The 27,108-nt window shown below is 38.5% G+C and overlaps 1 protein-coding gene across 2 annotated transcripts in view; it reads left to right on the forward strand.

The window, feature by feature from the left end:
- Positions 1–17,338, forward strand: part of LOC126764042 (rabankyrin-5) — a 194,083-nt gene extending 176,745 nt beyond the window's left edge. For both annotated transcript variants that reach the window (XM_050481778.1, XM_050481779.1), the window contains exons 5-7: positions 10,011–10,873; positions 11,806–13,231; positions 17,063–17,338. In XM_050481778.1, coding sequence (XP_050337735.1) covers positions 10,011–10,873; positions 11,806–13,231; positions 17,063–17,201 — 2,428 coding nt within the window. In that variant the 3' untranslated portion in view covers positions 17,202–17,338. The remainder of the gene's footprint in view (positions 1–10,010; positions 10,874–11,805; positions 13,232–17,062) is intronic.
- The last annotated feature ends 9,770 nt before the right edge of the window (positions 17,339–27,108 follow it).

Below are 27,108 nucleotides of genomic sequence, written 5' to 3' on the forward strand. Positions count from 1 at the left end.
CTAATTTTTTTGAAATATATTCCAGATTTTTTAGAAAATTTGGAATAAAAGCACCATAGGAGCAATTGACTGCACGCATATTACTATCAATATAATTTAAATAGAAATCAGCTGTTTCTACTTACATTATTTTGTTCACCACACGTGTGGGGAAAAGCTTTGCGAATTGAAGCTTTTACTTTTATCAAGATTGTCACAGAATACCAAAATATTTGTCGCTTGATAAATATTTGAGTTAGTTTTCAATATTTTATTAATTTGTCAAGTGCACAGAATAGGGGCGTAAATATGCTATACATATACAAAGGTTATAAACCTTTTTTCACAATCTCTCATATGTACAAGTATGTATACTATATACAAATGAGTACGAAACAATAAATAATAATATATAAAGAAAACAGGGATCTTAAACGTAATTATTGTTATCAGTGTACACTGAAAGATTTTTTTTCTTATTTTCATCTTTCTCATACATAGTATCTAAATGAACGGAGTTTCTAAGGAATCTAAATCAACACAGTATCTAAAAGTACAAAAAAATATTTCTTGCAGAAGCTACACGCTCAAAGCAAGGTGTTACAAAGCAAAAGGGGGGTGAAAGATACATATTTCATATATTAAGTTTATTTCTGAGCGTTACGGTTTAATTGGATACTGGACTCGATTTTCATCTTCATCGATTTAAGACAATTCTGAATAAGTATTAGAAATCAAAAAAGAAAATATAGACAATTTCTGGACTTACGCTAAATATGAAAACTGTAGAAGAAGCAAAAGCTATAATCCCCGATCAATTGAAATTTATTAAAGCTATAGCACCTACTCCACTATCGAGAGTAGAGCTGACACAAATTCAAAGACAGGTGGCTAGTTCAGATGCCCACTGAAATTTTTGTAGTAGGTATAAACAATAGCCGTCGATATTTGTCGATAAACAAGTGACGGTATTAATGAATTTACCGAAAATTCAAAAAACAAGTGAGGTATTTATGAAACTTAAGTCCACTGTTTCCAACAGTTTGTCGATTATATCGACACAAAACATTCGCACAGACAATTGGGTCCCTATTCTGGTAAATATATGCACATCAGCATTACCAGAAAAATGATTACTTGCTTCCAAGCTATCATATATATAGCAAGCATTAGCAAAAGGTTTCACACCTTAACTTAGCAGACCCCAACTGCAACACCCCCGCCAAATAGACAGTCCAATTGGCAGCATTCTCATACCACAAATAAGACTCTGTGAATACTTTTATAAAGCCACAAGTACTCGATCGTCGTACGACTACCACTAAAGCCAGAATTACCCCACACACTCGCCTTAAGTCATTTCCGTACCTCTGCTACCCAACAGTTTTTAAATATAAAAAAACCTACGTAAAAAAGTCGATCTAAAACCAGATTACGATAGGGCCTTAGAATAATACCTCCATTTAGACCACATGAATGAAGTCAGCCCTGGCGAGAAAATTATAAAAAGTAAATACTATTTATTTTACCTGCCACATCATGCAGCAATAAAGACAAAAACTACAAAGGTTAGAGTTGTCTTTAATGCATCAAAATCCACCAGATCGGGGAAGTCCTTAAATAACATTTTATTTACGGGTCTCACGCTTCAGCCAGATTTAATGCTACTTATTAATTCGCGTACATTCAAATACGTATTCAACGGGGACGTCGAAAAAATATGTAGACAAATAATTGCACATAAAGACGATTAAGATTTTCAGCGAACTATTTTCCCCAAAATCCCCCCCCAATAGACTACAACCTAAAAACAGTGAGCTTTGGGGTTAACTGTGCTCCATACTTAGCCATTGGAACACTCCAAAAATTGGCTAGGAACACCAAGTCAGAATTTCCTCTGGTAACCCAGGTGTTAAAAACAGAAAAGTATGAAGACGATATTCTTTTGGGAAGTCACTGCCTTCCACAAGCATACGCGTCACTAGCTCAAGTGACACAAGCTTTCAAAACAGCAAGGTTTTCGTTAAAAAAGATAACGGCGAACCACCATAATATTTCCAGGACATACATAAAGAGAATCTATTGAACACTAATTTCTCTAAATTCGAAAAGGAAAGCACAACAAAAACTCTGGAGATGCAATGGAATGCGATATGTGACCAGTTTTCATATAACGTACTACTGAATCAATATCTGCACTATCCGCCATAACTAAGAGGCAAATTTCATCCTCGGTGACAAAACTTTTCGATCCAGCAGGATGGCTTTCGCCAATTAAGATACAAGTGAAAATTCTAATACAAGGATTGTGGCTACACCGAACTAACTGGGACGGACAAGTGAAACCACTTCGTTTAGAAAAGTGGTCCCAGTTCGGGTCGGGCAATCTTAATGATATCTTACAAATACAAATCCACGATGGATAAATTATGTCCCCGAGCACAAAGTCGAATTACATAGCTTCTGTGACGCCTCTGAAAAAGCATATTGTGCCATCATCTATTTGCTCACACAATCTGACACAGCGACCACCAGTCACCTACTCGTATCCAAGACAAAGGTGACTCCGCTAAAAACTACCCCGACTGGAACTATATGGTGTGCTACTACTAGCCAATCTAGTACCCATATTGCAAACGCATAAAAATATGGCAAAATATAAATTATTTCTCTGGTCTGATCCCGAAATAGTATTAGGCTGGTTAAAAAAATATCCACATGCATGGAAGAGCTACATATATTTCCAATCGAATGTCTAAAATCCGTGATCTAGATAGATAGATAGATGTTATGAGATAATGCACCGACCTTAGGTATTGTGCCCTCTTCGATATCACATGTCTTCCCAGAGTCCCAGCAGCCTGAATAGCTCTAGGAGTTTGCCGGGCGCTACTGAGGTGATGTGATCCCTGCTGATATAAATGGAATCCAGGGCCTTAAGCCTTTTTCCACAGATTGCTGTGCAATCCAGGATTAGGTGTGCTGGTGTTTCCTGTTCCAGGTCGCAGCACCGGCAGTTAGCACAGGAGACTATGCCCATGTTGGACAAGTGCTTTCTGAGCCTGCAGTGCCCTGTGTAAATTGCGAAGAGGAGACGGAATTTGTCACGGGGGAGGTGAATAAGTTCCTTGAACCTGTAGAGACTGTACCCCCCTCGTAGCAGTTTGTCGTGGCGCATGCCTGATGCCTGTTGCCAATGCCGTTCTCTCTCCGTTCATTCCTCCATGCGGAGAAGCTCCTTAAAAGTGTGGGATCCTACCGCTATGTATGGTTCTGGTCCCATCATCTTGGACACTGCCGCAGCGCGGACCAGTTCGTCGGCCTTCTCGTTTCCTTCTATTCCATCGGTGTACCACTGAATGGTACTGTCTTCCAGCAGTCTTTCCAGCGTGGAATCGCTCCACTCCGTCTTGCTGCCGACATTAGCAGCATGGTGTGGTTTGCTGCTTGTTTTATCACCTGGTGCAGCGGTGTGAGCTCCAGTATGACTTCCAGTGCCACAGTGGGGCATGTGCGCATTGCCCCCGAAACACAGACACAGGCAAGTCTTTGCAGCTTAGACAGTCTTCGGATCACCGAAGACTGAGCTGCTTTGGTAGCCCAAGCAACCGCTCCATTGGTGATAATAGGCCTCACTATCATGGTATACAGCCATCTAATGATTCTTGGCTTGCAACCCCATGATCTGCCGGCCAGGCGTCTGCATACCATAAGTGCTCTAGTTGCTTTGGACAGCGTTAAGTCCAAATGCCTACTCCACCGTAGTGATGAGTCTAAAGTAAGGCCAAGGAATTTGACCTCTTTCGACATTTTCACCTCTGTGCCTCCTATTGTTAGGGACCTCAGGCCCGGAAGAGATCTCCACCTGGTGAATGGGATTACGGTAGTTTTTGCTGTGTTGATGTTTAGCCCTATCGTGTTGCATCATCCTTTCGCCAGGTTTAAGCCCCTTTAGACAATGTCACAGAGAGTGTTTTCAAATCTGCCTCTCGCCATTATGACAATGTCATCCGCGTACCCTTGACAGCGGATTCCATTGCTGGCGAGCAACTCGAGGAGTTCGTCTACTACCAAGCTCCATAGCAGAGGGGATAGTACTCCCCCCTGTGGGCAGCCCCTTGTGGTGCCAAGACGAATCTTGTTTTCCCCCACCGTTGTTTCCGCTACCCTAGTACGCAGAAGTGCTTCTATCCATCTGCATATTGGAGTGGTAACGTTCCTTCTCTCAAGTGCCTTGATCACGCTAGTATGAGACGCATTATCAAAGGCACCCTCAATGTCTAGGAAGGCGCAGACCGCAACCTCGCCGTTATCCAGCGAATCTTGCAGCTCAGACGTGAGTTGGTACAGAGCAGTGTTTGTGGATCTGCCCGCTCTGTACGCATGTTACCTGGCATGTAGGGGTCCGATCTTCAGCGCTTCCGATCGAATGTGGTTATTTATTACTTTCTCCATCCCCTTTAGCATGAAGGATGTGAGACTTATAGGCCGGAATGATTTGGCTAGCAAATAGTCTCTCCTCCCTACCTTGGGGATGAAGATTACTTTTGCAATTCTCCATGGCTCAAGGATATACGACATCGCCATGCTGTCTCTCATCAGCCCAAGCAGGTGTGGCAGGAGAGTATCCATACCTTGCTGCAAGAGGGCCGGGAAGACGCCTTCCACTCCCGGTGACTTATAGTTTGAAAAGGAGGCCAGTCCCCATCTGACTGAGTCTACAGTGAAAAAATTCCTTGCAGTCAGCCAGTCTGAGTGGTCCGGCCAACGTTTGTCCGATGCTGGAGTTAGGTCAGCTTGAACCGTCTCCTCCGGCTGCCGATGCGTGATGTAGGTTCACCTGAGCAACTTCTATGCCGGCGCTGGAACTTATAATATGGGTTCGATCTCTTCATCAACCTGCATATCCAGCCCTTCCAGGAGCTCTTGGGTGGATGGCAGCAAGCCTTCTTGCTCTTTGAGGAGCTCGTTGCTCCTGCTTTCATCCACGGTGGTGGTCAGAGCCTTCTCGGCCGGGATGGGGGCCGTTGGGGGACTCGTGCCGCTCTCCCGCAACCACGGCGGCAGTCGCCTCCTGCCCTGCTGAGCTGGCTGCGGATGAAGCCGGAACTGCGGTCATCCCCGTCGCGGGTTCTTTGTCCGTCGTCGGCGTTGCTTTGGGCCTCCATGGCCTCATTACCACCCTGCCGAAGCGGAAGTTTAGCTTGAATCCCTTCTGTCTGATGTATTTATAGGATTCATCATCTACCGTTATGATGAGGTTCCGCCCTGAACCCACAACACTCCTCGATACGCCGTGGTTCTTAAGTCCACGTTTTGGTTTTTCACTAAACCAAGCGCGAAGTCGTAATTTTCGTCCGCACTTCTAGGGAAGAATACCGCCATACTGTGCAGTTGTGGTATATCCTTGCCTCTCTTAACGCACAGGGCCGGACCATTCCAACCCACTAGCCTTGGCGTGGTCTCCGTTAGCCAGGTGGCCGACTTCTCATCCTGGCAGTCTACCAGCAGCATACCGCCCTTGAAGAAGATGCCATTAAAGGCGCCGGTGTACTCGTCGCCCACGAACAAAGCTTTCACTAAGCAGTTCTGGAGAGACGTCTGCTGTTCCGACCCTAGGGCCTCCGCCGGGTAGTTGCGGGGAAACACTGCCATCCGGATGCTCTTCACGGCCTCCGAGTACTTCCGGTTTACGGCTCTCGTCGGCTGCTGGTTGGGGTTGGAGTTTTTTCCCCTGGCCTCTTGTGTTTTGTCCTCTCGGATTCTCTTGGACCTAGGTGGCTCCTGAGGAGTTATTTGGCCGCTTTTCCTCTTTTCCGTTCGATTTGGTGCCTCTTGGGGTGCCGGCCTAATTTCGCTTCGTCCCTCTGACAAGGCTGCTTTGGCTCGGCGCCGCCTCTGATTCCTGCGTCTTGTTGCAGACGAACCGTTGGCATCTGTGCGCTGTGCATTTGACCCGTGATCTAGCGGGATCAGCTTCTAGGAACAAGAAGGTGCAAGCCACCTTGCCACCACCACCCTTTTTTGGAATGATCCCCGATGGTTGACCGAAAACGCGTTGCACTGACCAGGCGTCTTTGAAAAGGCCACAACATCGCCACACCACTGAGCTTAGCAACGTGAAGACAACGCTACAACAACTCTAGTGACTGCTGAACATGCTGAACATTCGCCTATAATTCTAATACAAAGTCTTATATATAAACTTCATTGCCTCTAACAATTTCTGTTGGCCACATTTTCCGCCAAACATATTCTACAATGAAATCCGCGAAGTTTTTGGGATTGTTGTAGTTATTCCTCGCAAAAAATCGTTTTATTACACGCAACTGGGAATTAATACGCTGCGTAAGCGTATCATTTTCCGCCACAAATGAAATGGGGTATGAGCACCTCCGTAGACCTAACATTTTCTGGGCATACCTCCAGCTGCAGGTCGTCTCTACCATCTTCAACCATCCCCAACACCTAGTGACCTTCCACCCTCCTGCCTGAAATGAGAAAAACATAAAAGTAATTATCTAATATTGTATATTTTTAATCTTCTTCTTCTTCTTAATTGGCGTAGAAACCGCTTAAGCGATTATAGCCGAGTTAACAACAGCGCGCCAGTCGTTTCTTCTTTTCGCTACGTGGCGCCAATTGGATATTCCAAGCGAAGCCAGGTCCTTCTCCACTTGGTGCTTCCAACGGAGTGGAGGTCTTCCTCTTCCTCTGCTTCCCCCGGCGGGTACTGCGTCGAATATTTTCAGAGCTGGAGTGTTTTCGTCCATCCGGACAACATGACCTAGCCAGCGTAGCCGCTGTCTTTTAATTCGCTGAACTATGTCGATGTCGTCGAATATCTCGTACAGCTCATCGTACCATCGATTGCGGTATTCGCCGTGGCTAACGCGCAAAGGACCATAAATCTTTCGCAGAACTTTTCTCTCGAAAACTCGCAACGTCGTCTCATCCGTTGTTGACATCGTCCAAGACTCTGCACCATACAGCAGGACGGGAATTATGAGTGACTTATAGAGTTTGGTTTTTGTTTGTCGAGAGAGGACTTTGCTTCTCAATTGCCTACTCAGTCCGAAGTAGCACCTGTTGGCAAGAGTTATCCTGCGTTGGATTTCTAGGCTGACATTGTTGGTGGTGTTTACGCTGGTTCCAAGATAGACGAAATTATCTACGACTTCAAAGTTATGACTGTCAACAGTGACGTGAGAGCCAAGTCGCGAATGCGACGACTGTTTGTTTGATGACAGGAGATATTTCGTCTTGCCCTCGTTCACTGCCAGACCCATTTTCTGTGCTTCCTTGTCCAGTCTGGAGAAAGCAGAACTAACGGCGCGGTTGTTGAGGCCGATGATATCAATATCATCGGCATACGCCAACAGCTATACACTCTTATAGAAGATGGTACCTTCTCTATTTAGTTCTGCGGCTCGAACTATTTTCTCCAAAAGCAGGTTGAAAAAGTCGCACGATAGGGAATCGCCTTGTCTGAAACCTCGTTTGGTATCGAACGGCTCGGAGAGGTCCTTCCCGATCTTGACGGAGCTTTTGGTGTTACTCAACGTCAGTTTACACAGCCGTATTAGTTTTGCGGGAATACCAAATTCAGATATCGCGGCATAAAGGCAGCTCCTTTTCGTGCTGTCGAAAGCAGCTTTGAAATCGACGAAGAGGTGGTGTGTGTCGACTCTCCTTTCACGGGTCTTTTCCAAGATTTGGCGCATGATGAATAGCACACTTAAATTCCAATCGTTGGGCATGCTTTCGTCCGACCATATTTTACAAAGAAGCTGATGCATGCACCTTATCAGTTCTTCACCGCCGTGTTTGAATAGCTCGGCCGGCAATCCGTCGGCCCCTGCCGCTTTGTTGTTCTTCAGGCGGGCAATTGCTATTCGAACTTCTTCATGGTTGGGTAATGGAACGTCTGCTCCATCGTCATCGATTGGGGAATCGGGTTCTCCTTCTCCTGGTGTTGTGCGTTCACTGCCATTCAGCAGGCTGTAGAAGTGTTCCCTCCATAATTTAAGTATGGTCTTGGCATCAGTGACTAGATCACCTTTGGGGGTTCTACAAGAGTGCTCCGGTCTTGAAACCTTCTGTATGCCGCCGCATTTTTTCGTAGAATTTTCGAGCATTACCCCTGTCGGCCAGCTTATCAAGCCCTTCGTACTCACGCATTTCGGCCTCTTTCTTCTTCTGTCTGCAAATGCGTCTCGCTTCCCTCTTCAACTCTCGGTATCTATCCCATCCCGCACGTGTAGTGGTCGATCGTAACGTTGCGAGGTAGGCAGCCTGTTTTCTCTCCGCTGCGACACGGCACTCCTCGTCGTACCAGCTGTTCTTTTGCACTTTCCGAAAACCAATGGTTTCGGTTGCAGCTGTACGTAAGGAGTTTGAAATGCCGTCCCACAGTTCCCTTATACCGAGTTGTTGACGAGTGCTCTCAGAGAGCAGGAGTGCAAGCCGAGTAAAAAATCGTTCGGCTGTCTGTTGTGATTGCAGCTTCTCGACGTCGAACCTTCCTTATTTCCATATTTCGGGCCCCGGCGAAGTCAATCAGCCTCAACCCATTAGGGGATGTTTCGTTGTGGAGGCCGAATTTACCGACCGTAGTGCCAAAGACACCTTCTTTGCCCACCCTGGCGTTAAAGTCGCCAAGCACGATTTTGACATCGTGGCGGGGCAGCCTTCATAAGTGCGCTCCAAGCACTCATAAAAGGCATCTTTGGTCACATCGTCCTTCTCTTCCGTCGGGGCGTGGGCGCAAATCAGCGATATGTTGAAGAACCTCGCTTTGATGCGGATTGTGGCTAGACGTTCATTCACCGGAGTGAATGATAGTACTCGGCGACGGAGTCTCTCTCCTACCACGAATCCAACACCAAACTTGCGCTCCTTTATATGGCCACTGTAGCAAATGTCACAAGGACCTACTCGTCTCTGTCCTTGTCCCGTCCATCGCATTTCTTGGACGGCGGTGATGTCAGCCTTTGTTTTTACGAGGACATCAACCAGCTGGGCAGCGGCACCTTCCCAATTAAGGGACCGGACATTCCAGGTGCATGCCCTGAATTCGTAGTCCTTATTTCGTTTGCCATGGTCGTCATCAAAGGGGGGGTCTCTCATCCGAGGCTGCTGTTGGTTTTTCATTGGGGTGAGCTTTTTACGTGGCGGGTCCCAAACCCAGCGCACAACCCTATGTAGGGGATGTTTCGCCTTCTCACTTTAGCTCGCCTTCGAACGGATGTTCTTAGGCTACCCAGAGGATACTTGGTCAAAGACCGGAAGTAGTGAGCTGCTTGAGCCATGTGTAAAAGAATCGTTTCTGGCCACTCCCAAGTGAATGGCGATCAGAGAACTTTCCTCACTTGCGTGAACTTCTACACATGACTCCATCCTCCACTTCTACACATGACTCCATCCTCCTAGCTAAACATTAAATAAAAAATTTGGGGCAAAGGTATTTTTGCATTTTCTAACCAACTGCCCTTCGATATCGCAAGATCCCTTGCGGCACCTAAACGTACGACTGTGCTATTTCCCATGACGGAGAGCACCATCGGCAGTTTCTTCTTTCAAAATCAGACCCTCCTCTTCACAAAAACCTATGCAGCTCTCCCTCGTCTCGAATGTGTGGAATATTTTGGCAATATTCCCATTCCCTTAACTTCCGGCACCTTCAATTTATTAGTTCGACGAACACGACTATTTCACTGTGGATCTACATAAGTATAATTGTAAAGAAGTAATAAAAACTTAATTTAAATATCATATTAAAATTTAATTTAACATACCTGATGAATTAGAAGCCAGTTTTTTTGCAAAATAATTTTAAATACGACCCAAAATACTTACCTTTAACAAAAACAAAATTAATTAAAAATGAAATGCAATATCCATCTGACCCTGTATGCGGGACAGTAAATATAAAATATATTTTTATGTATTAATAAAAATTAATCTGATAAAATGAGTATATTAATTACTAAAAACCGCATAAATATAAGTTTTTTAAATTTCTTTTGCAGGGAATCGGGAAACACTGCCTTACATATGCTTTGTCAGTATAATTCTGGAGAATCTGAACGAGGTGATTACTCGTCAATAATAAATATTAGTGAAAAGTTGCTTTCTCTTAATCCAAACGTTAATGTACAAAATAACCGAGGTGAAGCCCCTCTTCATGTAGCAATATTATCTGGCAACCACAAAATAATAAACATGCTGGTTTCTAAGCCCGATATCGATATTAATTTGCAAAACAATAATGATAACACCGCTTTAGAATTATGTTTATTAAATCAAGTGGACTTATGGAAACTGCCTTTAAAACTAATAGAACTTGGAGCTAACGTCAACCCAATCAAAGCTTCGACTCAAGACGATTTGATGCAAGTCTTGGCAAAGAAGAGTTTGGAGAATTCGGCAATTTTTTTAGCAGATTATGCGGATCTTAATCACGTCAATGCCGAAGGATATACTGTACTCCATATAGCTGCACATATGAATTTATCAAATTTAGCCGCAAAATTATTACAAGTCGGTGCTAATTCAAATGCTCAGTTGCGCAAATCTCAAATGAAATCACCTATTCACATAGCAGTGGAAGCTAATGCTACTGATGTTTTAAAAGAAATTGTAAATCAAAAATCAAGTGTTTCAGGTGAACCACCAAACTTTGATTGTAAAGACGATAACGGGAATACTCCATTAAGCCTTAGTATAGAATTAGGACGTAGACATCTTGTTTCTATCCTAATAGATGGAGGCGCAAATGTTAATGCTCGAAACGATAACGATATGACACTTTTGCATCAATCAATTTTAAATAAAGACGCGGACACGGCAATTTTGCTTTTGCAAAATGGCGCTGATGCAAATTTCCTAACTGGTATAACCATTATTTGGGAAATATTTAGTATCGTGCCGGTTAAATATCGTTTAGGGAGAAAAACGGGGGGGGGGGGGGGGGGGGGGTTTGGCGGTAGTCGGAGGGGGGTAGTTGGCGGGGGTAAAATAATTAAAATAAAGCTTTATTTACACCAAATATTAAAAATATTAATATACAGAAACGTTATATTGAAGTGTTAGTAAGTGAAAAGTGCATAATATAAGTGAAAAAGTTATTCACAATATACAAATTATCAATGTAAAAGTTGTCAATTTTTTAACTTTAAATGCAAATATCTTTAAAACTATAGGTCTGTATTTTAGCATTTCATTCCTTTCTGCATTGGCGGCCTTCGGCCGCGCTTTAAAAAATAACTCTGGCCGGTCCAACACCGGCAAGCCATCCACAGTATTTTAGCATTGAACACCTTTTCGCGTTCACTTCATACATTTATTGCTAAGTGGGTTTAATTTATTCCCTTTTGTTCGTGCTTTCTCGGTAATTTGACAGTTCAAATTAGGCAGTCATTTTGGTTTTTCGCATTATTGAACTCAATGCAGAAAAAGGTGTATTTTATTTAAAGATTTACAAAGAAATTAACCATCAAAAGTAATTAAAAACATTACTAGTGGTTTTTATAATTCATAAGTAATATATGTGCGTGAAAATGTATCCATTATTGGCTTGGTACAATGCACAACAGATGAAAATACACTAGCATATATTTAGAAATTGGCAAAAAATATCATTTTTTAAAGTGAATTTGTGGAAAAATTTGTGAACCGATTTTTATAAAATATGTTTTAAAATAAAGTTCGATCGTTTAGATACAGTGAACCAAAATTAACCGGCGCGATACTAAACCCGACCTAATTATTTTATAGGTTATTATTTCTTTGTATATTAATAATTTTTTCTTTGATTTAAAAAAGGAGACAAAAAATCGCCTCTACAGCTGGCTATATACTCTCATTTACCCAAAGTAGTTGATAACTTATGTGCTAAAGGAGTGGCTTTAAAGACATTTAATGACAACATGAGGGATCCACCACTTTGGACAAGCTTAGAGCTTGGATATGAAGACATTGCGCAAATCTTATTGCGTCACGGTGTTGATACAGATTGCTGGGATACTGGACCTGAAGGCTGTATGCAAACTATGCTACATCGAGCTATAGATGAAAACAAAGAACCAATAGCAATTTTTTTGATAAAAAGTCAATGTGATATTGACTCACCCCGCCAGCCTGGTCCAAAAGGGGAAGGAGGAGATGAAGCTAACGATAAAGCTTCTCCATTACATGTTTGCTGCCATTGGGGTCTAATAAAAGTATTGCAAGCTTTAATTGATCATGGTGCGAATGTTAATGCATTAGATATCAACAACCAAACTCCTATTCACATAGCAATTAGAAATCAGCACGAAGAAATTATCTCTATTTTATTATGCCATCCAAATATTGATTTGAGAATTCGAGATCATGAAGGAAATACTCCTTTCGCTCAAGCGCTTCTTGTTAGAAATCACAAAGCCGCAGAACGAATTTTGGAACGACTACCAAACGCTGCAGAGCAAATGGATAATCGTGGACGTAATTTTCTTCATTTAGCCATACTTAAAGATGATCTGGAAGGCGTTCTTTTTTTATTATCCGTTCAAGTAGATGTCAATTCAAGAGTTCATGATGTGAATCAATCTACGCCTTTACATTTGGCAGCATCTTCGCGAAATGAAATGATAATGAGAACACTTATTCTTGCAGGAGCACGCGTTAGTGAAACAGATGCAACTCAAAAGACACCTCTTCATATTTCAGCTGACCGAGGTAATTTAGCTGCTGTATCAGCACTGTTACAGAACAACGCAGACTATGACGGCATTGATAGTGATGGAAATAATGCTTTACATATTGCTGTCCGTGGAGGATATTTAAGTATTGTTCGAGAATTATTAACAGAATCACAAATTGATGCGGAAGCCGTAAACCAAAAAGGACGAACACCACTTCATGAATTGTGCCGCACTGGAGAAGATACTTCAGCGGCTGCAATCTGTGATCTTTTCATTGAATGCATGCCAAAATATCCGATAAATAAACCCGACGCAGATGGGAATACGCCTCTTCTACTAGCTTTTATGAGAGGGCAGTCGCCCTTATGCAAAACTTTAGTGAAGTATGGGGCTTGCCTTGGTATGGAAAATCGAGACGGTGTTAGCATTTTCAATTTTAAGTTGGCCACAGATCAACTTTTACACAAGCTTCTTGATCAGCTGCCTCAAGAATCCCCATGGTCCGAGTCAGATGTCTGTCAAGAATGTCGTATAAAATTTTCACTAACAGTTCGAAAACATCATTGGTAAGTAAATATTATGTATTAATAACTTCGCTCTTCTTAACCACAATTATTTGATACAAAAAATTACATTATAAAAGCTTTGTATCCATTTATGGACATAATTTCGCTATTGGTTTCTAGTTTCTACTAGTTAGCTTACCTGTCATGGCTACTAATATCGTACTTTGTATTATGTGGAGCTATTGAGTAACCATATGCAAAGAAAATTCTTAGATTTACTTTTTGGATAAGTAATTGATGATATTGCTCAATTATGTAAGATAGTAAGATAATTAGAGAAGCCAAATATTCACGACAGAAAAGAAATGTTATTTTTTTTGCTTAAAAATAACATATAAAAATAATTTAAGTGCTTTATTACTATCCATTTGACAAGTAAAAATAAGAATTGCTCGGGTAATAAGCGGAAAGTTAGTTTTACTATTTTAAAAGATTTTTTATTCTAAGGGGACGTAATCTACGCTAACGTCTACAGGTTGTTCTGTATGTACTGGAGAGCACGCCATATAATACGATTTTTTAATAAAATGTTTTTAAGAATTTAAATTCCTTGTTACTTCCTGTACAAATCTCGGTAAATGTTCCTAGGATTTATGAATGCTTGACTTTCATTGAGGAAAGGGAATTATATTTGAAATTCCATACAGCTATGGTCAGAAAACGATGGTGTGCAAAGCAGCTCCCAATCCTGAACAGTGATTATTTTTCTAGAGTACAGTGTTATATCTAGAACGTTCTTTGAGGTAGAGCCAATATATATTAATGCCTACTCACTGTTAGCTTTAGCAGGCTTTATCAGTATACTTAAAATTAATCACCACCATTTTCAGTGGTATCTCCATTATCCCATAATGGGTAGTGGGAATTAGGGTCTGCCTCCGGACTTCTACTGATAGCGCTTTTTCATCTTGAGACATTTAATAGTATATAGGGTTGCCTGTCCATGCAGCGCTACCAGCGTAATCATTGAACTCGTCACGGAAGGCATTCTCCGGAACAGCATGCTCTTGGATCCCCTCTGTCGTTTCAAAATGTATGCCTTTCATCGGCCTTTTTAGCAAGGAAACAAAAAAGTCCTAGGGGAGTCATCTTGGCTGTAGGGCGGCTGCAAAGGTAGTTGTTCACACGAAAGGCGTTGTAGTGGTGGGGCGTTGTCGTCGTGCATCTTTCAATCGGCTGGGATGTCTTTTCGGACCCGATTGACCCTTCATTTGAGTCTCTTGAGGACTTCCACGTAAAACTTGGCGCCGACGGTTTGTCCAAAAGAAACCAATTCATGGTGGACGATGTCTTTAATGTCAAAAAAGACAATGAATATCGTTCTCACTTTGGATTTGCCTATTCATCAGAGACCTCTTCTCGACCCTCCAAAAAGGTCTGGTGCCACCGAAACACCACCACTTCTTGCTAAAGTAACATCTGGGTAAGTTTCATACATAATTTAATCGCGTACTGCTGCTCTAACGTACGCTGCATTTTCGGCTTGCACCACTCACAGAAACACGTGGCGCGAAAATGTTTGTCCTGACTCTCCAAGTACTCGGAGACAACTGCCCAGTCACTCGTTGGTTAGATTGGAACGTCCTTTACCGAATCAAGTCGGCGCGCGCCCGCTCCGAAGTACAGTCGCGGCGGAATAAAATCAGTCCTATTACTTTTCGGACAATTCTTGTACAAGGAGTAGTGTCTCATATTTGCCGTCTCCTACCCGATGCTACCCATGGTTCCAGAACTAAAACCGCATTGTAGAAATGTGTGCAGAAATATTTTCAAAGAATTGCACAAAGCAGTGCAATATTTAAACGGAAACGATGAAGTATATGCGTACAATTTTAAACTGATTCTTCCTAAAAAACAATACAATTGCTAAATATTGGGAATTTTAGAATAGAACTGGCTCAGTAATCAGTCGGTGAATATTATACCACGTGTATCTCAAGACTTTTTCGTCTTTCCATGATTGAGGACGGGTTCATCATGTGCAGTTCACTACGCTGACTGTCGATTTCTATTGTCACACATCAACGCAAAAGTTCGTTTTTATTACGATTAAAGAGCACTCAAACACTCCTCAGAATCAGCAACTCGTTTTTTTTACGTGACACCCACTTTGCACACAGCTTTCCGACTCTTTAGGGCATCCACGGTCTTCATTGTTCTTGGTGCTTAATTCTCCTCAAATCTCAGAGCCCAAGTTCAACAGTATTTTCCCCCAAAAAGCAATACTCTATTAACACCATTTATTGTAAATTATATATATATATTCATATATATATACTATATATATAATTATATATGTATATATACTATATATATAATTATATATACATATATATCTATAATAACACAAGTTGCTTCAGCCATAAGGCTATATGTCACTAACTAATAGTTCCTCAGTTTGATTACGTATCTTTTAAAGGTAGAGGCTGAATAGAAATCATATAAATGTTATTGGTAGTACCATCTATGTATCAGCAACAGTACATCGTGGACGGGTCCTGTAGTAGTGGATCGAATTTTTTCGAATTTCGAAAAATCGTCAAAGTCGTTTTTTTATTTATCGTTTTGAAACGGGAAAAGCTCGACCATAAAAAAATTAAAGTATACTTGAGATATTTTGTCTCAATTATGTATGTTTAATTTTAATAATTTTCTTTCAATTATTTATATACCAAAGTAATAAATTCTTAATGTATTGATTAATGAAAAATAAGCTGTCTTCGATCCGCCAAGAGTTAGAGAATAGTGAATCGACCAATCTTCTGTTGAATCCTTGCGCTCTCATTTCCTAAGATGCTGTACACTTGCAGTCATTAGAAACGCACCACCAAATATAATTGAAATAAGATCATACGAGAAATTTGTTTACAAAGTTGGAATATTAGGACCATTTTTATTTATATGACCACATAGTGTAAATTAGTAGTCCAAAAAATTTTTTCTCGAAAATGGTTTTTATAAGGAATATTCAATTATTTAAAAAAATTAATAAAAATGTACTATCCATGATACTCATGAATAATTAAAAGAAAACACTGTGAAGTTAATTTAAGGCGACTAAATCATTTACACCAATAACGGTAGAAATATAAACTTCACAATGAGTTCTTCTGATGAAATGGTGAAAATTTTCCATCTCTATTCTTATAGATAGTGCACTTCTAAAGCGGCCGCTTCGAGCAATAGTTGAATGGCTACAATCAAAAAAATATTTTTTGGCCATGAGTTAATTTCTTTTGATCATTGGCATTTTGCGCAACTTTTCAAATACTCAACCAAAACACAATTATAACTGAACAGTATTCAACCCAATTTCATAAAACATAATTAATTTCTCAGTGCTTATTAGATAATATACACACTTTTTTTAAATTTGCGGTGATATAGCTGAAGATGGATACAAAAGTGGTGCTGCGTTTTTATTAGCCGCAAGTGTGTGTGCAGTTACACTTAATTTTGGAGACAAAAAACTATGTAACAATTTGTTATACATTTGAGTTTCTATAAACGACTGTAATTTAATGTAAGCCTTACGTTTGAAAATTAATAAAAAATATTTGCATTTTAATTTTGTAATATGTCATATGAACTATTAAAAAAAGTAAAACTGGTCTAAAATGTGTACAACAAAACTTTATATATTAAATATTGAAGATAACGGTTATAACACTTTAATGAGTATCCACGTATTCTTTTGTCTCATTCCTATTAACTTTTCTTTGTAAATATTTTGATAAGATAATGAGCAGAGAAATACCGAATCGAAGATAAATACATACAATATATACAAAACTCAAGAATATTATTAAAATAAATACATTTATGTTTTAGCCGTCATTGCGGACGAGTTTTATGCTCCAAATGCTCAAACAACGATGTTCCAATACTTAAATTTGGTTTGAATAAGCCCACTCGTGTATGCTGCACTTGCTTTAATGTTTTGCAAGGAGGAAAACCTACTTTACAATGAACAACAGCACTGCATTTAAACTGTTCACGTATATATTTAAATCACATTTTTTTCGAAATGTACATATATAATAATTAAAGTAGCATGTTTTTATTTATAACCAATAATAAATAAATATATTTATAAAATAGAAACTACTCATATTGAAATGTAATGATGTAATGAATCCTAATTAGTGGAGAACTTAAATTTTAATCATTATGTTAGGAGTTATTTTGCGATACATACATATGTATTCCTATATTGGGTAGTCTTTTCGTATTTTATCAATAGATGTCGTTGCAGTCGTATATCTCCAGTGCTACCAACCACATTGTGTCATACCATATAGTGTTGGAAAGGTAAGCTTCATTCAACCAAAAAAAATTAAATTCAGGGAATTTGAAAAAATGTTACGGCGGAGACGATGCTGTATAAGTTCGTGTAGCACAACAATGGTTCGCTCGCTTCCATTCTGGAAACTTCGGAATTTCGATTTACACTGATGAAAGTTTTACCCTGATGGAAAATGTCTCCAGCTGAAAAATGGCAAAAAGTGATCGACCAAAATGGTACATATTTGTTTATTTATTTATTAGTTTAAATATAAAAAAATATGTTAAAATTTGATTACAAATACGAAAAGACCTTTTCGACGACGCAATATATATCACTTATATTTTCAGGGTTATTTTTATAAATTTCCAAATGTAAGTACACTTATTGAATTCAATTTTAAAATAATATACTTGTGTTTACTTATAGTTTTAGATTAATGACTATATAACTTTATTTATAAATCGCCGCATAATAACTGTTAATTTTAAAACAGAAACTCGGTTCACTCCGAAACGAAGGCGTAACTATGCGTCCGTATTCGTTTTCGAATCGAAAGTGAGGGGTTAGGATCCTCGGGCACCCCTTTTATTCCTTTTTGAGTGGTGTACAGTATGGTGCCCTCTTGGTTGGTGTAATCATGGTGTTGTTGTATTTGTGTGCGTGTTGGTGCATGGTGTAGTGATGTGGGGGACTGAGACTTTATTTGCCTTTTATATTTCGGCATTTAGCAACCTTAGTGTTGCAAACTGACAATTCACCACTATATAATATTTGTGTCAATTGAATTTTCACTAAACTTCTGTTTAGTTGTATTAATTGAATTTTCACTAAACTTCGGTTTAGATATATTAATTGAATTTTCACTAAAATGAAATAATTGCAGAAAAATGCGTTTAGAAACGTAGCAGCTGCAGACTTGTCATGGCGCCTGTGAGCTGTAACTTGTCAAATACTAGGAATTTCAGTTTGAATTTTTCACAGCATGTTTTCAATAGGTTTTACTGTCAAAATATAAAAAAAAAATCAATTTTTCGAAGTGATTACATGAGAATACCCCCTTAAGTAGTTTGGGGTAGGTCGGTAACGTTGACGTCGGCATTATTTCGTTATTGCAGTTCTTATGGACTGCAGTTGCATTCATATTGGTGATGCAAATGGTATATGCATGTGATGTCAGGTTCTGAGACTTAATTTGTTCGGCATTTGGCAGCCATAGTGTTGCAAACTGACAACTCACAACTATATTATAAAGTTTGACATTTTTGATGTTATACATACTACATATGACGAACCGAATGGTTTTTCTCAAGTTATGAAGTATTTTTGTAATCGATACTTTTTTGCAGCGATTCAAGTGGGTATCAAAAAGAGCACTTGTATCGGAAGATCAGAACTTATTGCTGTGTGCAACAGTGAATGAACCAGCAACTGTGCAATTACGTTATGAACATACTCGCAATCGTTTCAGAATTTGGAGCTCTAATTATACAAATGTAACCAATTTCAGACCGTTCGCGCAGCTGTCGCACTGGAATCAGCCGTTTATAAATTTGTTGAATGACAGTTGGGAGTATTGTTCACAAGTGTACAAAAGCGTTTTGACAAAAGTGAACGCAAAAAAGTGATCAGCGATGGAATTCAAACGTAATAGTGTGATTGTTTTATATTTAGCTGGAAAATCACAGCCATCAATTGTTCGTGAGCTCAAACACCTTAATGTGAATAAAATTTTTGTTTATCGCACCATCACTCGTTACAACGATACTGGTAGCATCGCAAAACGCCATGGACGTGGTCATCAAAAGACTCCAACGTCACGTAAGATGGTTCGGAAAGTGAAGAAGCGACTTGAGCGAAATCCACGACGAAGTGCCAATCAAATGGTTAAAGAACTGAAAATATCTGACCGCAGCATCCAACGCATATTGAACAAGTAAGGAAGGGCTAAGTTCGGGTGTCACCGAACATTTTATACTCTCGCATGGTAAAGTGATAATCGAGATTTCATAATACGTCATTTACATATTTTTCAAATACCGTATTTTTGTAAAGTTTTATTCCGCTATCATCATTGGTTCCTAATGTTTATACTCGTATTATACAGAGAAGGCATCAGATGGAATTCAAAATAGCTTTATATTGGAAGAAGGCGTGGTTGTGAACCGATTTCACCCATATTTCGTACATGTTATCAGGGTGTTAAGAAAATATTATATACCGAATTTCATTGAAATCGGTCTAGTAGCTCCTGAGATATGGTTCTTGGTCCATAAGTGGGCGACGCCACGCCCATGTTCAATTTTTAAAAAAAAGGCTGGGTGCAGCTTCCTTCTGCAATTTCTTCCGTAAAATTTATTGTTTCTGACGTTTTTTGTTAGTCGGTTAACGCACTTTTAGTGATTTTGAACATAACCTTTGTATGGGAGGTGGGCGTGGTTATTATCCGATTTCTTCCATTTTTGAACTGTTTATGGAAATGCCTGAAGAAAACGACTCTGAAGAGTTTGGTTGACATAGCTATAGTAGTTTCCGAGATATGTACTAAAAACTTGGTAGGGGGCGGGGCCACGCCCACTTTTCCAAAACAATTGCGTCCAAATATGCCCCTCCCTAATGCGATCCTTTGTGCCAAATTTCACTTTAATATCTTTATTTATGGCTTAGTTATGACACTTTATAAGTTTTCGGTTTCCGCCATTTTGTGGGCGTGGCAGTGGGCCGATTTTGCCCATCTTCGAACTTAACCTTCTTATGGAGCCAAGGAATACGTGTACCAAGTTTCATCATGATATCTCAATTTTTACTCAAGTTACAGAGACAGGACAGACGGACAGACAGACATCCGGATTTCGACTCTACTCGTCGCCCTGATCACTTTGGTATTTATAACCCTATATCTGACTCTTTTAGTTTTAGGACTTACAAACAACCGTTATGTGAACAAAACTATAATACTCTCGTTAGCAACATTGTTGCGAGAGTATAAAAATGAGCTCAAGGTCAAGCCTTACAAGTTCTAAAGAACCAAGAATGGCTGAAAAACAACGTTCCGAACGTCATTACAACCACACAATGGCTCTCGAATTCACCAGATGCGAATCCAATGGCCATTTTTGAGAGCAAGGTCCGAAGTAAAAAATACATCAGTCTCGAGATGCTGAAGAAAGCCATTGTCCGTGAGTGAGCCAAAATACCGCCAAGTCACATTCGGGCTGCTTGCGATTCGTTTTTTAACCGTCTCAAGGCCATAATTAAGGCAAAAGGTAGTCACATCGAGCAAAAGTGAATTGGTCCTGAATTTACGATTATTTTCACACATTTCGTACTTTAAAATAGATAATAATTTTCCAAACCGAATTTAAGGCTTTTTTAATTGATTACTTCGACTGCCGGACCCTGTAAAAACTTATTTCGTAGTTATTATCTGCTTTATTTTGCATAAAATATACATATACAAGCATATTGTTAAGGGACCAACTTCGGAAGTTTGGAACTCTATCGCCAAGAAAGACAACACATCCAACTTTCATAAACATATAATATATAATATTTACTATTATTTTAGAAAACTGTAATAAATTTTCCAAATAAGGGCACAATTCTGATTTCTTTGGCGCCTCGATCTGAAGGTACCGTTGAAAAGAGGAAGTCCTCCTAATTAAAAAATATATCGGGTTATGGGTACCGCAAACGCTTAGTTTACGAGATATTCGACTTCAAAGTTCAAATATTCCCAAAACTCGAACATTTCAACAAGCTATTTCATCACATTAAACGCACTTTTCGCACATTGTTTATTTCAAATTAACTAAATTAAACTATTAGCATTTAAATACGAACAATTTTGTACTCAGTATATTGTGGAGCATCCACCACTGCATAAATTAAATAAAAATATTCGTTTAGTACACTTGGTTTCTTTGAACAATTTTATTTAAGTAACTAAATTTAGATGTCACAAATTAACTATAAATTAATATCGAAGAGTAAGGCGGTAACACTCAAAATTTCGGAAACGGGTCGGTGCTGGCGATCAAGTTGACGCGGATCGTTGGTGACTTGGGTAATCGTGGTAGAGTAGCGAGATGTACATACGTATGAAAGCGAATGCCTATCAGCGATGAGTGATCCACGAATTGTGTCCACTTTTCCTTTTGCCCATCCTTTGTTTTGAGTGGGTTGAATGATGTAGAAGTGTGGTGAGTTGCGTTGAGTGGTAATGTATTAGTATGCTGTCATCAGATATGTTGTATTGAGCAGTGCTTTATTAGTGGGTGCCAGTTTTTTCCGGGTAAAGTGGGTGGATGCTTAACTCATTTAAACAAAATAAATCCACATTTTTCACTTTTTGTATGTTTTTTACCCAAGAAATTTTTATTTTAAAAATTACTTTTTACACTCGTAGTGAGCATCATTTATGTGCAAACAATTATGAGGAAATGGAGCGCTGCCATATGATAATAAGAAAATATGAGCAATTCGCTGAAATTTCTCTTTTTCGCTATAATTCCTCATTCTTTATTTAGCAATTTAAGTTCTAATAAAAATAAGTGTCTATAAATTATATTTCAAATTAAAATATTTGATAATATAATATAATATTTTCTTATTTAAATATAATAAACAACTAAGTGATATTAAATAATAATACTTCGTAATAAAATAATAAAATACTTAGGTTTTTAAAAGAGTACTACGCGAAAGTACTTCAGTCACACCGATTTGATATAAATTTTATAATATTATCATAGAGTTTTACTTATTTGTGTTTATTAAATATAAATCACATACATATACTTAACAACTCAATTATAGCTTGACAAATTTTGGAAAGTATTTTTTATTATAGTTAATATAGAAAGAAGAATCTCGCGAAAATAAAAACAAAGAAAAGTCGTTGAAAATCCTACATATTTGGTGTTTAATCAATCTAATCTTTTCAACGATGAGTGTGCTAAGTGATTTTTAAATTAATAAATTTAGCTAAAATATGAGAAAATAAAAGTGAAATGTTAACTTATTTCAATGTTTAGAAAATTTAAATAAACCAGGTGAAAAAAGTGAAAAAATTTAGTGAAATATTGTGAAGTACTAAGTCTTATATATACAAATTTTGAATTTTTAATCGGGAATATTTTAAAAAATATAAGTGTTAGCAACATTATTTTTGCATATTCCTCCTCTGGAGAAGCTCCCCTATCCGTGCATGCCCCATTTATACCGAAATTCGTTTTTTCCCCGAACGCCAAAGATCGGATTCGTGCCTAAATAAGTATTACAATGTTGTTTTGTGATCTACATATATTTATTTTAAACTTATGAAACGTTTATATTGTTAAATTTTTTTCGCAAACAATACAAATTCAAATTTGTTTTTGATTATTTTATTGATATTGGGATACAATAACAGCCGAAAATTAAAGGAAATGGGTGATGATGCCAAACAAAGCGAAAATAAAAGCGACGGTAGCGCTACATATGTATGTATGTACATATTCACTATAAGATCAAAAGGTAACTTAAGATATATTTTTGCAGAAAGTGGTGCGAATAGATACAGTAGGTACAAAAAACAAGTTATCAAAACAACCAGTGCTGTTTGAAACGCTCTATAATTTTTGGCTGAATTGAATATAATTGTTTTCTTGTATATGTTCGGAAAGTACCGTTATCAAAGTACCGCAATTGATGATTTTAGTGGCAACCGCTTATCTGGTAAGAAATTTTCGTGGCTGTCTATAGAAATGCTCAGTGACTGGCTAAATGAGCCTTAGTCGCCTGCCCCACATCACACCTACACCCATCACTAACACGCACACTCACCACACTCACCTCGACATCACCACACTCCACATCAACACCACCCACACGCCAGAGCCCAGGATCCACACACTCCAACACACACCACATTACTCAACATAAAAAGGGTCAGGCTATACACAAACCAGTTAAGATTCGATCGCCTTGGCATCAACTACGCTTTCCCGCCACCGCTACGCAGCGTCCCATCGTGAAATATTAAAATTTATCCTACAATTGAAGTTCCGTATACTACTAATTTAAATCCATTGTAAAAGAAAAAGAAACCCCCACTAATCGAGTGTTCAACTCATATTGTTAAAAATTATATTGCGTGAATTGATATTATAAAAGAAAAATAAACTCAACCAATCGAGTGTGCCCTTTATATTATAAAACCGAAATATACAAGTTTTATTTTCAAACACCTAAAGCGCACAAGTGGTAAGTAAAGCGGGCAGTGAATCCAACATTGGTCCTTCGAGCCGCAAAGAACGGCACTATTGAAAAAAAAATCAAATTCTGTGACATAAACATTTATACAAAATTGTTCGAAAAAAAAAGTGCGGTGAGGTTAGCCTACAAGACTTCGCGTTCAGAATTTAAGTGAGGCTACACATACATACATACATATGTATATACAAAAAATTTTTTGCAAGTGTGAAATTAAAGTTCAGTGGGAAATACATATGTACATACAAAAAAAAACAACAGTTGAAAACGGAAAACAAGAAGCGGTTCTGTACCGTTGTATCCAAGAAAACAAAAAAAAAAATTTTTTAAATACAATACCTTTACAACAAGACAAATAACACATAAATATCCCGAGTGAAACATAAATATCATAAATATAGATAAATACGATATTGTGCTGAACAACCAAAACAAAAAAAAAAAAAAGAAGAAAAGCCGGGCGCGAAAATTAATTTAATTCTAAACGGGCGCGAAGCTTAAAACCAAACCAGAAAGGAAAACAGTGACTTCAAAAGTGCTATAATAAAAATAAATAATAACATTAATAATTGTGGAAATAAAAATTACTAAAGACATCTGTACATAAGTACGAACCAAGCAACAACAGGAAGAGCAAAAAGGAAAAGGAACACCGTGACCCACCCTAATAACATCAACATCAGCAGCAACAGGAAACAAATAGGATACAACTGGGACACGGCGACAAGAGCAAACACCCCCACTTAAACGCATACTAAAGCCCTCAAATACCCTTGAAGCGCCCCAAAGTGAGTGTATCGACTCCATTTATTCGTATAAAATTTTTATATATTGGCATATATGTATGTTGAAAGTTACAGTTCAACTTTCTAAAAACTGTATACTTTAATAAAACGGTTGCTACCAAACTGTTTGAACTTACGGTTGATTTCCGGGAAACCGAAAACAGTTTGGTACTTTACATATGTGCATCCAAATATATGTATGAACAGTATATAGTATAATATATAATTATATATATGCTGGCATATACATATCTGTTAAAAGCCTAGTTATGCTTACACTTGTGTACCCAAACACACAAAGTTTATAAAAAAAAAAACCATTTTGAAGTATTCACTTGACAACATTTTTCGGCAATACCCCTTATACTCAAAACAGTATAAGCAGGATTGCGATTTTATAAGCAGTAAGCTAAGACAATTTCGAAAATTAAAAGACAAGGAACAATATCAACCATACATACATATGTATATGCACACTATTCACAACGTATATGCATATACATATTACATATATCGGGTGATTTTTTAAGAGCTTGATAACTTTTTTTAAAAAAAAAACGCATAAAATTTGCAAAATCTCATCGGTTCTTTATTTGAAACGTTAGATTGGTTCATGACATTTACTTTTTGAAGATAATTTCATTTAAATGTTGACCGCGGCTGCGTCTTAGGTGGTCCATTCGGAAAGTCCAATTTTGGGCAACTTTTTCGAGCATTTCGGCCGGAATAGCCCGAATTTCTTCGGAAATGTTGTCTTCCAAAGCTGGAATAGTTGCTGGCTTATTTCTGTAGACTTTAGACTTGACGTAGCCCCACCAAAAATAGTCTAAAGGCGTTAAATCGCATGATCTTGGTGGCCAACTTACGGGTCCATTTCTTGAGATGAATTGTTCTCCGAAGTTTTCCCTCAAAATGGCCATAGAATCGCGAGCTGTGTGGCATGTAGCGCCATCTTGTTGAAACCACATGTCAACCAAGTTCAGTTCTTCCATTTTTGGCAACAAAAAGTTTGTTAGCATCGAACGATAGCGATCGCCATTCACCGTAACGTTGCGTCCAACAGCATCTTTGAAAAATACGGTCCAATGATTCCACCAGCGTACAAACCACACCAAACAGTGCATTTTTCGGGATGCATGGGCAGTTCTTGAACGGCTTCTGGTTGCTCTTCACCCCAAATGCGGCAATTTTGCTTATTTACGTAGCCATTCAACCAGAAATGAGCCTCATCGCTGAACAAAATTTGTCGATAAAAAGCGGACGTAAAGTATTTCGAACCGAACACTGATTTTGGTAATAAAATTCAATGATTTGCAAGCGTTGCTCGTTAGTAAGTCTATTCATGATGAAATGTCAAAGCATACTGAGCATCTTTCTCTTTGACACCATGTCTGAAATCCCACGTGATCTGTCAAATACTAATGCATGAAAATCCTAACCTCAAAAAAATCACCCGATACATATTACCAAAATTGACAACAAAATAAATTAGCATACACACATATGTATGTATGTATCAACAAATTAAAATATCATTAAATTCCACAAATTTGCATTTGTACTAAAAGTGCATACCCACTTTGCCATTTTCTCTTCCCGCGTTATTCGTACGGCAAAATAATATACACGCATACACACGGCATACAATTTGCCTATGCCGGTATATACATGTATACATATGTATAACGTACATTGGGTACATAATTAAATTAAATTTTAAATTACAATTTAAAAAAAAATTTCGGTGCGGTAAATGCAACCGTTTAATAAGGAAAAAATTACATTCTATTAATTAAAAAAAAAAAAAAAAAAAATTACAAATATATACTGACAAAATAAAACAAACAAAAAATCAGTAATTGGTAGCCAAAGCCAATATTAGCATTTAATTATCTATTCTGTATTCAAAGACCAAATCGGCACTTTTTCAGCAATACCCCTTGTCCCTGTTAATATACAAGCAAGCAGGATTGCAAACGAAAAAAAAATAAATATTTTTCATATAAAAAGGTCAATAACCCTTTTCTCTTTTCTTATTATCGCCCGTATACGCAAGTATAAATTAACGAGCATAGCAATAAATAAAATAGAGAAAAAAAACAATAACAAACTAATAGCACAACTATTAGGAATAAGGAAAACGAAACACTCGTTCGTTAGTTCCTACATTGCGTAAACAACAAAAATGCAAGATTATAATAAAGAAAACGAAATACGCGTTCGTTATTCGATACGTTGTGTATGCAACAAACATACAAACCGCTTATCTTAAAGATTCAAACGTATTTATTGTTACCAGAAATACACAGAGAGAAGTTTTTTCTTTCTCATATTTTCAATTTTTACCTATTATCTAAATGAACGGAGATTCTAGGGATTCTAAATCGATACAATATCTGAAAGTACAAAAAACGATTTCTGAAGAAAATAGCCCATGTACACCTGCTGAAGCTACACGCTCAAAGCAAGGTGCTACAAAGCAAAAAAAAATTAAAGATATTTCATATACTAAATTTATTGCTGAGAGTGACAGTCTAATTCGATACTGCACT

This window comes from Bactrocera neohumeralis, unplaced genomic scaffold (genome assembly GCF_024586455.1).
Source record: "Bactrocera neohumeralis isolate Rockhampton unplaced genomic scaffold, APGP_CSIRO_Bneo_wtdbg2-racon-allhic-juicebox.fasta_v2 cluster09, whole genome shotgun sequence".
Classification (NCBI taxonomy): Eukaryota; Metazoa; Arthropoda; class Insecta; order Diptera; family Tephritidae; genus Bactrocera; species Bactrocera neohumeralis.